Consider the following 12,742-nt stretch of genomic DNA (forward strand, 5'->3'; position numbering starts at 1 on the left):
TATTTTGACATAGGCCACGTGTTTTTTTGTTTTGACAGTAACGTAAATAAACATCCAAAACAGATGGTGTGATCAAAACTGGGATGAGGTCAAATTCATCAACCAGGTGTCACCTCACATCTGATGCCAGGGAACACACCGGTGTTATCACCTCTTCTCCCTGTACGACTACCTGTTATCTCTCAACCAGTGTTCCATTTATTCCATCGGACACTGGGATGAAGATCAAGGTGATGGAAATAATAAAAAAACAACCATGAAAAACAAAAAGAGAAGGACAGAAGTCAGATGGAAAGAGATGACAAGTTTCAAGTTTCAAGTTCCAAATCGCTGTTCAGAGCTGATGCCAGCTGAGGCCTCACCAGTGTTACACACATGGAAACGCCCGCACACACATATGCTCACAGTGACAGGTAGGGGAGTGCAGGTCACTGTCGGGGTCCCCTTGTCACCGGCCAGTTTGGAATTGACATCTGATTGCTGTGTGATGTCTCTCTCTCCATGTGTGTGTGTATTCATGAGTGTGTGTCCGTCTGTCAGTGTGCTGTCATTTCTGCAGTGCTCTGATCCCCACTAACCCTCAGTCAAACAACATGCCACTGTAATAGCAGCACATGTGCAGTCCACAGAGCGGCCACATCAATCACGCTCTCTTTGATTCTCTGTCTCACAGGTTTCACAAGTGGCTCGTATTTCACTCCAACCCCAAACTAGTTCTTTTCTTTTGCTTTTGTGTACCTTTCATGTGTCTTTTTAGGAGCATCTCTTTAAAAATTGTTGTTGTGGGTGTGAACGCAGCTTAAGGCAGTATGCATTGCAGGCAGCAGAGTGAGGAAGTACTCTTTAAAGTGGCAACGCACAACTTTTTTGCATTAGATATATATATATATTTATATTACAGCAGCTCATTTTAGAAAGGACACTGTAAAACAGGGACATTCTCATTGTTTCGATTGTCAAACTCTGAATCATAGAAGTTTGCAATAGCCTTAGCTCTCATTTTTGTAGATGAATATAGAGAAAATAAATCAAGTATGTATATTTCTGGCTGTTAGTTTTACAAGGTGAGTTGCTACAGCCACTAACTTAAGGTCCTTTATGTTTTGGTTACGGGGTGATTGATTCACTTCATTCAAAATGCCAATTTTCTCATTATTCTACAGCCATTACATTGTGCAATCAACATTGACTTCATAATGATTAGTTAAAGTACAACAACTATAGAATGAGTAGACACTGTGATATAAGATAAGATGGATGATAATGTACATACAATAACAGTCTATTAAAAAGTTGCCTTTTATAAAAACAATAGAATAAGCTTTACTTTTATTTTTATTTTTAAGAAATACGATCAAATAGCAACACAGTATTTTAACAATTCAACATTTAACAATGTTAGTGTTACATGAATTGATTTAGTTTTTGGACATAGCTGTCCATATGTGCATGAAAAAGGAAGATAGGATAAAAACCAAAAACGCATGATAGAATGTGTGGCGTTTGTTTAGGTATTAGCACAAAAACAAAAAACTGTCACTTTTGTAAAAGGTGAATCTCCCACATGTTTTGACAGTGATCTCTCTACACACTGTAGTTTAGAAACAGGTAACAATTCCCCAGGTGTGGACTCTGTCGTTTCGCATTTTGAAAGAAGCGATTCCCGTGTCTTGATGCTTATTCAGCACATAGAAAGCACAAGTCAGCTCTCGCTTATCAGATTGCTTGTCAATTTCACAAAAGAGAGCTGGGAGACTTCTATAAGACAGAATGATATGCAGGGAACCGGCTTCCTCTTTAAAGTCGTGGGAGAGAAATGTTTTGTCCTTAGAATAAACCACCACTATGTTGAATGATGGAGGAATAATGAGTCATCAATATGAGCTTCTGACTAAAGCATCTTGAACCTTTCTCGTGATTCATCACCCTGTCTCTATTCCATACACAACTATGTTCAAACCAACACAGTCATTGAAGTCTTGATTGAATTATTGTCCTTTCACGCAGACATTGATCAGCATTCACTGTATCCACAGAACAGGCCTTGAACCATATGTGATGTTGGAATTCACTGCTTTTAACATTTGTATAACGTGAAATACAATTTGAAGGAGATTGGTACTGTAGCTGAAGAAGGCAGCTTAATAGAACTGGAGTGGTCCTTTTTCTCATCAGTAGATGGCTATTCAAAGTGGAATCATATGTTGTGGATGGTGTGTGTGTGTGTGTGTGTGTGTGTGTGTGTGTATATGTGTGGCATGCAACCTGCTACTCCCTTTACTTCCAGACTGCATGTTTTTAGATCTGTTTTGTATATATGTCTGTACCTGTGTGTGTGTGTGTGTACAAGTGTGTGTACACGTGTTTCACTTGCTTACTTTTGTTTAATATATTGTGTTTATACCTCTGTGTACAATAAACCTTAATAACTTGTATTAAAAAACTGTTTTATTTTAATAAAGAAGCATCTGACCACTGCTCCTGTCAGACTGTTTCCACCAGGTACTTACATGCTCTCCAGTTCATCTTGTTGTTTTCCTCGGCAAGAAAACTGCAGTGTGAGACGCACTAGTTTGACATTTTGGGAAATACGCTTCTTTGCTTTCTTGCGGAGCATCAGATTAGAAGACATGAAATACAGCAGCTTGGTCAGTGGCCTTAGGCATCCAACTGTGCAGTAAAACTACAAAGCCGTAGTTATGCCGTAGTCAGGTGGTGTATAATAAAGACCAGAAAACAGAGGACTTTCACCCAGGAGACTTGTGAACTTTGACTTATTTTAATGATGTTCAAAACTTACACTGCGTAATAACTTAACTACGCAACACAAATACTTACAATATTTTCCTGAATGTCACCAGGTAAGATAACATAAGATAATCCATAGTTACCAATACCAAACAGGTTTTTAAAAAGAGCCAAAATGGACACATGTAAAACTGACATAGTCATAGTTTCAGATTTGACGAGTTGGGATTGAGAACATGTTGACTGATACCACTCACACAAATATATGCTTACATCTACCAGCCGCTTAGCATGGCATAGCATAGCATAAAGGCCAGGGACAGGGGGGAAGGTAACAAGGTCCACTCAGAAAAACCTCTCAAGCACACTAATGAACATGTTATATGTTGGACGCAGTGATCTTCTCGAGTCCTGCACTCAAAGAAATGACTCATTGGATGAACTCAATTAAATTGTTGGCAGGTTTTCCATCCAATAATTATATGCAACTCCAACTCAAATTTAGCACATCAGTGCAATACAATGTAATTAAGTTAGTCCAACTCATTTGTATCAAATACATCTCAAATAAAATAACTATATTCATTAAATTAAATTAATTTGTGTTTGTCCAACTCAAAATATAAACTAACTAACTAACAAAATATGCAGACTCCACACAGATGGAACGCCCGGACTGGGAATTGAACCCACGGACCTTTGGCTTTGAGGCGACAGTGCTAGCCACTGCACCACCGTACAGCCAAGAAAGTGTCTTCACCTCATGTAAACAACTGATTTTCAGCTGGCGCATGCGCAAAGGGTAGTCCTCAATTAAACACATTTATTTTGAGTTGATATGCACACCATCTAACCTAAATAAATCTAATAAATGAAAGTATTCATACATTTTGTGTTACACCCATTAAATATAAATATCTATTTTTGTAATTGATTTATTTAAATGTATCAAACAATATTTAAATGTGTCACCTCGAAGAAGGGCTTGAATCGTTTTTGTGAGTGTAACCTAAATAAATCTAATAAATGAAAGTATTCATACATTTTGTGTTACACCCATTCAATATAAATATCTTCGTTTTGTAATTGATTTATTTAAATGTATCAAACAATATTTAAATGTGTCACCTCTAAGAAGGGCTTGAATCGTTTTTTTGAGTGTGCCATTGGCTCGCTGTTTTCCCCTGTTTCAGTTGTTATGCTAAGATAAGCTTACCAGCTGCCGCCTTATACATACTGTGCAAGAAAGCAAGTACAATATTTCCCAAACTATCAAGGAAATAAAACTACCCAAAACTATTTCCCGATGATTGTCGCTGTAGTTCAATTCAATTCAGTTTATTTGTTTAGCCCATTCTCACAAATTACAAATTTGTCTCAGAGTGCTTTACAATCTGTACATATGGTGTAATAATTTAAAGTAGATTTTCCTTTTTTGTCCAACATTGAACTTCCCATGTAGACCAGGGTTTGACTGTGTGTTTGCCCAGTCTATGTGATTTCGCACTTCAAAAATGGAAAAGAGAGCATTATAAAATAATGTGTCTGTTTAATATCTACTGATCTCATCGTTACCTCTATAGCTTGTCATTACAATATTCTGATTCATTCTTTACAGAAGCCTATGCAGTAAAATCTATGCATGACATTAAATGTGAACATGTGTGAGTGTGTTTATGTCCGCACACACTCTGGGGGAGTCTGTCATGTTTCTGTTGAAGTGCTCTGCTCCTAAAAATGCTGCTTTTTTCTTTACAGCCTCTGCTTTTTCTCTGCTTACAGTGATCATTTCCAAATGTTAACACAATGTCTCTGAGATGTACGACTGATGCTACTGAATGCATTGTTTCAAAGAGGTTTATGTCTTTTGATCCTAAGAGGTATATCCTCAGTTAAGTCTTCATTTTCAACAGAGAAATTATCTTTTTTGCCTCTTTTTTTTTTTTTTAAGTCCATCTTTTCTTGTTCCTTTAAAGTGAACTTTTCCGCAGTAAAATCGTACTTATGTGAAGTGGACTTTGTGATCATATTTACCCAGTCTCCATATCAGTGTGAAGATTTTTCTAGATAAAGGGGCTATGGAGACATGAATTATTGACTTTCTTATCTTTTGAGAGCATCTTTTGAAAGCTGTGTGTTCTTGATCACCATGTTTTCCTCCATCTTCTCCTTCTTGGTCCTATAGGTCCCCTTACAAAGAAACACACTGATGATTTAGGTGATAGTGACCGCACGGAAGATGAAGGTATTTTTTCCCCCCCGATGCTAAACTGATTTGCATGACAAGGGAAACCAAACTTACCCTTCCTCCTCCAATTTTTATCTTCTTTGATTTTCTTACATTTCTTGTCCTTTTTTTGAAAGTGATGGACATTTTCTTTTTGCTCTTTACTCGTAAACCCTTTTTGGCCTGGATGTGTTTTGTCCTTTTCAGCTTGATGTCTAAAGTTTACATGTTTACCACCATTCTTTAGTATTAATACTGTAACATAGATTCTCTGCTTGGATTTGCTGTTTCGTTTTATTTCCTTTTCTATGTTGCATCCCACCAACAGATCAAGTAACTATTAACCCTTCAGTCAGCTCTTAACACATTATGCATGTTTTTTTCTTTTAATTCGTGTGGTATCAAAGTCTAGTCATCCTCAAAAGATCCACTTCTGGCTAACATTTGGACCTGATTATTTTGGCATCAAACCATCAACCTTAGCGTGTGAGGAGTCTAAAACAAGATAAAGATACTGAATCGATCAGTAAAATCTGTCTCTCTTGGCCGTGGTTGCTGCAGCGATGCTTTGGTTCACATCACTGCTGGCATGGTTTCCTCCTACAGGGGAAAGCCTGAGCTATGGTACACACCAGTATGTGAAGCTAACTGTCTGGTCAAACACCCGGCTGTTAGAAGTCCGAAGCTGCAAAATGATTTGGTTTGTTGCTACACAAAATGTGGCTTGCCTAACAATGACAAACTTGGCAATAATAAAAATAGATTTAATTTGTCGGGAGAATGATTTTAAGTAACATTACTGTCATTATGGTTTCAAGCGATCATCTAATGCTTTTTGGAGAACACACAATTAAAACAGCATTAAAAAAAAACTGACGTTGGATTGCATGGAAATTGCGATGTCATGCTCCTGCAGCTTTGTCGATCCCATGATCTTTAAATTCTGAGGGCCGTGCTTACACAGCAAATTATTACAATTATTACAATTTCACACATATTTCATAGTAGACAGAGCTGCTACAAAGGCAGAACTAATCTCATTTGGTGATTTAAATCTCCACAGGAGCAGAGTTTGGGTTTTTAACAGACCGAAGCCAGGATGGAGCTAATATCACTATCTCAGATCATGCTAGTAACATGTAGCATAGATGACATAGCAGCATACTTCTAGACGTTATGTTCTAATTAGATTGTATTTTGGATTGAACCAATTCAAACTTGTAAAAAAAACAAAAAAACAATAACAAGTGAAATGAACAGTAAACATGTTGCAAACTCTTCATAAACACTTTTTAATAAACAATATTAACAAACATGTCAAAAAGGAGTCATGTGAGAAGATGTATTAATGTATATGAGCCTACCCCTTCACCTTAAATGAAACAAATATCCCAACATTGGCCTGAAATAAGACTTCACTACTTCCACTATGCTGCTCACAACCCATGTATCCATCCACAGCAGCCACACATTACTTAAACACATTTCAATAATTGGTGTTAATAAACAAAAACAGGGTTCTTTTCTTTTACAAATTATCATGATTAATGTAAAAAAGAAAATGTTTTCCCCTGCATTACATTGTTGTATTGTACTAAGAAGTAAAAGCAGACATGAATTATAACAGAAAATACACACATTTTAATTAAAGGCCACTTGTTCAAAACTATGTGTCTATAATATGTGACGGTTTACGTTGACTATTTCCATATGTTACTTAATTTCCTGAACAAATGTCCTCATTGGCTCAAACCATGATGTTTTCGGAACCTAGAGAAGTAGCTGTGTTGCCTAAACATATGCAAATAGTTCTGTTTGAATTCACAAACCTAACTCCATGTTTACTACTGCAACCGTGCATCTGTGTGTGACCTATTATGAATAAGGTCGGCATGCTATGCATGCATACACCTTCTAGTTTGTTTACTCATATATCTTTGGACTTCACTCAATATTTGGAAATAAAATACATCATATTTTTTCTGCACACATGCAGAAAACACAGAATAATAAAAAATAGTATTTCCCACATACAGTCGTTGCTTAGACGGTCTTTAATCCTAGGTGAGGAGTAGGAATATACTGATGAACAGGATTACTAGAGGAGTCCAGTGGATAACCCCCCAACATAGTACCACCATTTTGCATTACTCCTCTTGGAATTTTTAAATGCAATGATGTTTGAAAACTAAGTCTCTGGGCTTGATTCCATGAATCGCAATAATACAAAAAGATGAACCTTTGCTTAGCTGACATGTAAACGAGTCCTTTGAAAAGTAATATTAGGAATAAAATGTCCTTGATAAAACCCTGAGATAGAGCCACATTCCCTTAAGGCTGCTGGAGAGCGACTTTAATGGCAGGCAGAAAGTCTTAATAAGGCACTGTATAATGTGACGAAATAAACATCAATTACATCCACATAAGACGCACAACCATCCGGATTCCTTTGATCTATGCCATTACGCTGCTTATCTGGGAGATCAAACACACACACACACACACACACACACACACACACACAGCAACAAGATTAGAGTCCCACAGATCTATTCAATGCTATCCCAGCAAGCATATGAGTATTATCTCAAAAAAGGTGCAGGGCAGACAACTATTCCACTTTAATATAGAGGAAAATATACTTGAGGATACACACAGACACACACTCTCTCTCTCTCTATTGACCTATTGGGGCCGACTGATCAGCTTGGACCCCCTCAGTTATCCCTGATAACCTTGACCTCTTGACGCCTTGTAGATGCATTTCAAAAAGGACATCCCCCAACCTCCCGACCCCTTTACAATTTCTTTATACTCAATAAAGCTGGTGTTTGTAATCCTTTTGTGCTGGGAACAGAGATGTAAACAGGAAAGTCCCCGGGAGCTCATGATTTGTTCGAAGCTCCTTCTTTTTTTTCATTTTTTTTTCAGCAGATATTGCAGAAATTGGTTAAGAGTGGGTAGACAGGAGTGGAGATGTCGTGACCTGTGGTATCTACAAGGCTCATATAGTGCCCCTGGTACCCTATATAAAAGATTATATGGCAATGTCTGTGAGATATTAATCTTCCCAACACTATGGATTTATTATGCTGAGAATGGAGGGCACAGTGATATGGATTTTGAGAACATGAGGAAAATTCTGGGGCAGGGGAAAGATGATAAAGGAGAATGTTTTACCTTGGTGCATCCAGCCCACACAGAGGCTCCAGTTAGGGGCATTTCAGGTGCAGCTCCAACTATTGAGGCTTTACATCACAGACGGAGGAGTAAAAGTGACACCTCCTTTACCACAGGGCCTACCACTCACCATCTTACAAAGGAAAAGACACCAAGTAAGATTTGATTCAAATCAGCCAACATGGAAGGATTTAGCCGAGCTCAAACAACAAGTAAAAGAAAGATTAACCAACTAATGTGAGACCATAAAACACTGAGGTTTCTGCAAAGCAGCCCAATGCTTTGGTATTGTTCATGCGTCTCAGTGACTAACAGGGACAACAGTTCTTAAAATTGATCCAGTGTTGTCGGTGAACGCTGCAGACGCTAAACAGGCTGTAATGTGATCTTATCAGGTGACTCCCCATCGTCAATAAACAACCACGACAGGTCAGTGTGTCTGACATCATCAAACCAACCCTACAGAGAAATATCAACTTTCTTTTCTTTAAATTGAAAATATAATGCTTGAAAAAATTCAACCATGACATTGAAACTCATTTAGCTAACACTAAGCTACACTCTCTGTACTCCAACACAATACACTGTGATGTTGTCCATTAGTCACTAATTAGGCACTAAAACGCAAGTTACGTATGTAACTATGGTTCTATGAATCCTGGATGACCGCCAGAGGCGGTGCTTAGCACTGGATATCTTCCGTCTTGCGCATAGCAGGTCGAGTATTAATAACGACAAAGTCACCTGTGACCTCGGATGACCCGCCCACCGGGTATAAGTTCCGGTGTCATCCCGAGATCAGTCCTACGGAATCTTCTCGCGAACTCACGAGATTCCGAGTGACCAAGAACTCTGGCGGTCATCTCGGATTCATAGAACCATAGTTACATACGTAAATTGCGTTCTATTTCATTCTTCCTGACCGCCAGAGGCGGTGCTTAGCACTGGATGACTTATATCAACAGAGTCACGAGGAATCCCAAGGAAACTACCTCGTATGACTCAAGCAGAGGATTTGGACGGAGAACCACCTGCAATGCAAGGAGGGTGTTCCCGTTCCCTCTGTAGTCTCTGGTGAATGTGCTCAACGATGCCCCTGAGGCTGTTGCACATATATGCACCTATATTCCCTACGGGCATACCTCTCAGGGCCGCCCGTGATGTGGGAACGCTGTTGGTAGAACAACCCCCTGCTCTGGATGGCAGAGCACGGACGTTCACCACCTATGCACAGGCAATGGCCTCCACTATCTAGTGGAACAGGCAGTTTTGCAATGGCATAGTCCTTCTTAGAGCCACCCTAACTGACTAGTTATGGTGGTCAAGCTGTGCAGGCTGGACAGGCTGGTTGAGACCCGAGCGTGCCAGCACCTTTGGGGGAAGCCACTGCCTTAGGCCGCAGTGTGACACCCGAGCCATCTGAATTCCCCTCAGACAAGGCTCATTGACCGACAGGGCGTGTAGCTTGCCTACTTGCCCTGCCGCAGTTATGGCAAGGATGAAAGGTCTTTGCCGACGGCAACCACAGCTCTGCCTCTGCCAAGGGTTTTGAAGGGAGGCGAGCATAGGGTGTCCAGTACCACGGGCAAGTCCCCTGGAGGAGCCCTCGGGGGGCTCAGGGGACACAGTCGCTGAGGCCCTCCTTATGAAGAGGGACACCAGCTTGTGGCTGTTCCGCGTCATTGTCGGCTTTAGCATGCTGCCATGAAATGGCAGCTATGTAGGCCCTCAGGATTGAGGCAGACATGCCCTTAACTAGAAGGGATTACGGAGGCGTGAGTACCGTAGGCACGAGGCACCATACTGGACAGTTGGGAAGCGGCTTCGGTCTGCACATGTCTTGTAGACGGATGGCACTCTGGCGTTTAGAATAGTCCTTTGGACTGATTCTGTTCAGCTGCTTCTGCGGCCAAGCCCCTTGTTGGGCGCGGCCGGGATTGGGATGGCAGATCCCACCATCTAGCTGTGCTAGGGGTCCCGCATGTCAGCGAGGCGCCGTGGCGTCTCACAGCAAAGTCTGTGCAGCCAGGGGAACCAAGTCCTGGCTGGATGCAAGGGGGCCACCAGCAAAATTCGGTGGCCCTGTTGAAGACCCTGAGTAGTTGGCAAGATCAGCGGAAATGTGGGGAACGCCATGGTTCCGTTCTCCTGGTCGATACCTCCCCCGACAATTGGTCACGAGAGCTCCGTAGCAGCTCTGCAGCCCTAGAGACCCCTGGAGGTTCAAGCCAACGCGTGGTTGAGGCGATGTCTCGCCCAACAAGTACATATTCCCTCCCAAGTATGGCAGGAACTGTTTGAGCGCTAGGTGCATGGCTTGTGGCTCCAGACCCAAGTATTGCGAATAGACTGTCCTCTGGAAGTCCTGTACCGCCAGACTGTGCCCCACCTTGAGAAGCGGGAGTCTGCTGTGGCGACCTCCCGGCGGGGCGGACCCCTTCCCTGGGGATATCCTCTGACGGGTATGCTCTCACCCTCTACGGGGATAGAGCCAAAGGCACCACTGTGACGCCCGTCTTGTGCCTGTGGCCCCTGGCGAAGGCTGTTAGGCCCTCCATGTGAAGGGCGCAGCGAGAGCAGCCCAAGCATTTGCCCGATAGGCAAGGAAAAGAGGATAAAAGACCACTGCCTGCCCCCTCAGAGAGGGGAAGGCTGCGGAGGATGCCATCCACCTGCTTGAGTGACGGGCAGGCCCACTTAGTGGCTGCATCTAGAGCAATACCAATGAAGGTTATGCTCCGAGAATGGCTCAGAAAGCTCTTTATGTTGACGAATGCCCAACCGGGCAGCGTGAGAAAGAGTAACTGATGCAGCTGTCAATTTACCCGATAGGCAAGAAGAGGGGCTAAAAGACAGCCACCTGCCCCCTCAGAGAGGGGAAGGCTGCAAAGGATGCTGTCCACCCGTTTGAGTGACGGGCAGGCCCGCTTAGTGGCTGCATCTAGAGCTACACCAATGAAGGTTATGCTCTGAGAATGGCTCAGATAGTTGTTCGTTCACGAAGGCCCAACCGGGCGGCGTGAGTGCGAGCAATGCACTGTGTGGCCTTAAATGGGTATGGCGCACATATCAGCCAGATCGTCCAGGATGGCAGTATCCTCACGCCCTGGTGATTGCAGGGCGGCAGTAACGCCTATTGTAAAAACTCCTGGGGAAGTCCAAATAGAAGAAGCCTGAGAATAACGGCTTTGGAAAGCGAAACAGAGCAACCTTCTGTGAAGCATTCTAGGAACCTGACAAAAGGCCTCCCTTAAGTCGACAGACATGAGCCGATCTCCTCTGGAGACAACACGAAGGATGTCTGCCGTGCTCAGCATGAGAACGTCAAGACGTGGCGCCCCCGAGTCTGCGGGGTGTGGACACGGTCCTGCGAAGATCAGATAACTGCTGCCTGGTCTAACCGGCTTGTACCGTGCGCTGCTGCGCCTGTAGAGCAGGTCCCCTGATTTCACTGGGACAGTAGGGAGGTTGTTCCTACATGTCTCCGACAAGGGTGCCTGCGCCAGCCAAACAGCTGGTCTGAACCCTGGAGAGCATTAGGTGCCCAGGTTCTCTTGACGTAAGTGCAAATGCCTGCAGTGAAGCATCACTGAGGCTGTAGTCAAGTATGACAGGGGGGGGGGGAGTTGCCGTGTAGTAAGCACGGTAAAATGGTCGCCTGTGAACCGACTGGGCTCGAGGGCACCGGTCATCCGGCCTCGGAGTCCCCTTGGGGAAAAACGATGGATGCGATAGTCAGCTCAATGGATGGCATGGGACGAAGGCCACATTTGGCCGTGTCCTGCATGGACGCCGGGGTTCGGTGATCTGTCGTAAGATGGTAACCCCTCAGATAGTCTCTGGAGGGGAGACCGAAAAGGTGGCAGGGCCAGGAATGCCCCTGAAGAATGCACTAGCATGCGTGGGGTTCCGGCTGCTATATATCCAGCAGTTCCTGTGCCCTGCGAATGACGAACCCGATGGGGCCGTTGACTGCCCCCTACAAAGGGCTAAGGCCTGACGAATGGGAACCAGGCCCAGAAACGTGGGTGGGCCGCTCGTCCCCGTCCTCCAGTAAGGAGATTGGTGGACACTGCCACTGAGATGTCCTCCCTTGGGAATGGATCAGCCGTGGGTGAATCTGATGCTTCAGTCCTCCCTGCACTAGGGTGGCGATTTATCTGAGCTAGTTCTGCGGTCAGCAGACCTACTCTATAAGCTAGCATGCCCGATTGAACTCTGCTAGGGGAGCCCCTGCGGCTCCTAGCCGGCGCTTGTAACTGGTCGGCTGGCCTGGATCTGACCTGACCTCTGTCTGTTGGGGTCCTAGCAGTAGCCAGAGCGAGCACACTCCGGTACTGCAGCCCAGGTCCTGTGGAGCAGGACAGAGACAGCCTGTCTAGTGAGGGTAGAGCGCAACGCTGGCCTCACTAGTACGGTAGCTGTGGCTGCTGGGGGTCGCAGCAGTAGCACTCCGCTACTGTGGCCCAGGTCCTGTGGAGCAGGACGGAGACAGCCCGTCTAGTGAGGTTGGAGCCACCGCTGGCCTCACTAGTACGGTAGCTGTGGCTGCTGGGGGTCGCAGCAGTAGCACTCCGCTACTGTGGC

The 12,742-nt window shown here is 43.7% G+C and overlaps 1 protein-coding gene across 4 annotated transcripts in view; it reads left to right on the top strand.

Annotated features, from left to right (window-relative positions):
• The window catches only part of nlgn1 (neuroligin 1), a 330,532-nt gene that overhangs the window by 98,115 nt on the left and 219,675 nt on the right, over window positions 1–12,742 (top strand). For 2 of the 4 annotated variants that reach the window (XM_056414909.1, XM_056414910.1), the window contains one exon: window positions 4,934–4,993. The exons of the other annotated variants lie outside the window; for them this stretch is intronic. In XM_056414909.1, the coding sequence (XP_056270884.1) occupies window positions 4,934–4,993 (60 nt within the window). The remainder of the gene's footprint in view (window positions 1–4,933; window positions 4,994–12,742) is intronic. 4 annotated transcript variants of the gene reach the window in all.

The sequence above is a fragment of the Pseudoliparis swirei genome, chromosome 5, assembly GCF_029220125.1.
Source record: "Pseudoliparis swirei isolate HS2019 ecotype Mariana Trench chromosome 5, NWPU_hadal_v1, whole genome shotgun sequence".
In the NCBI taxonomy this organism is placed as follows: Eukaryota; Metazoa; Chordata; class Actinopteri; order Perciformes; family Liparidae; genus Pseudoliparis; species Pseudoliparis swirei.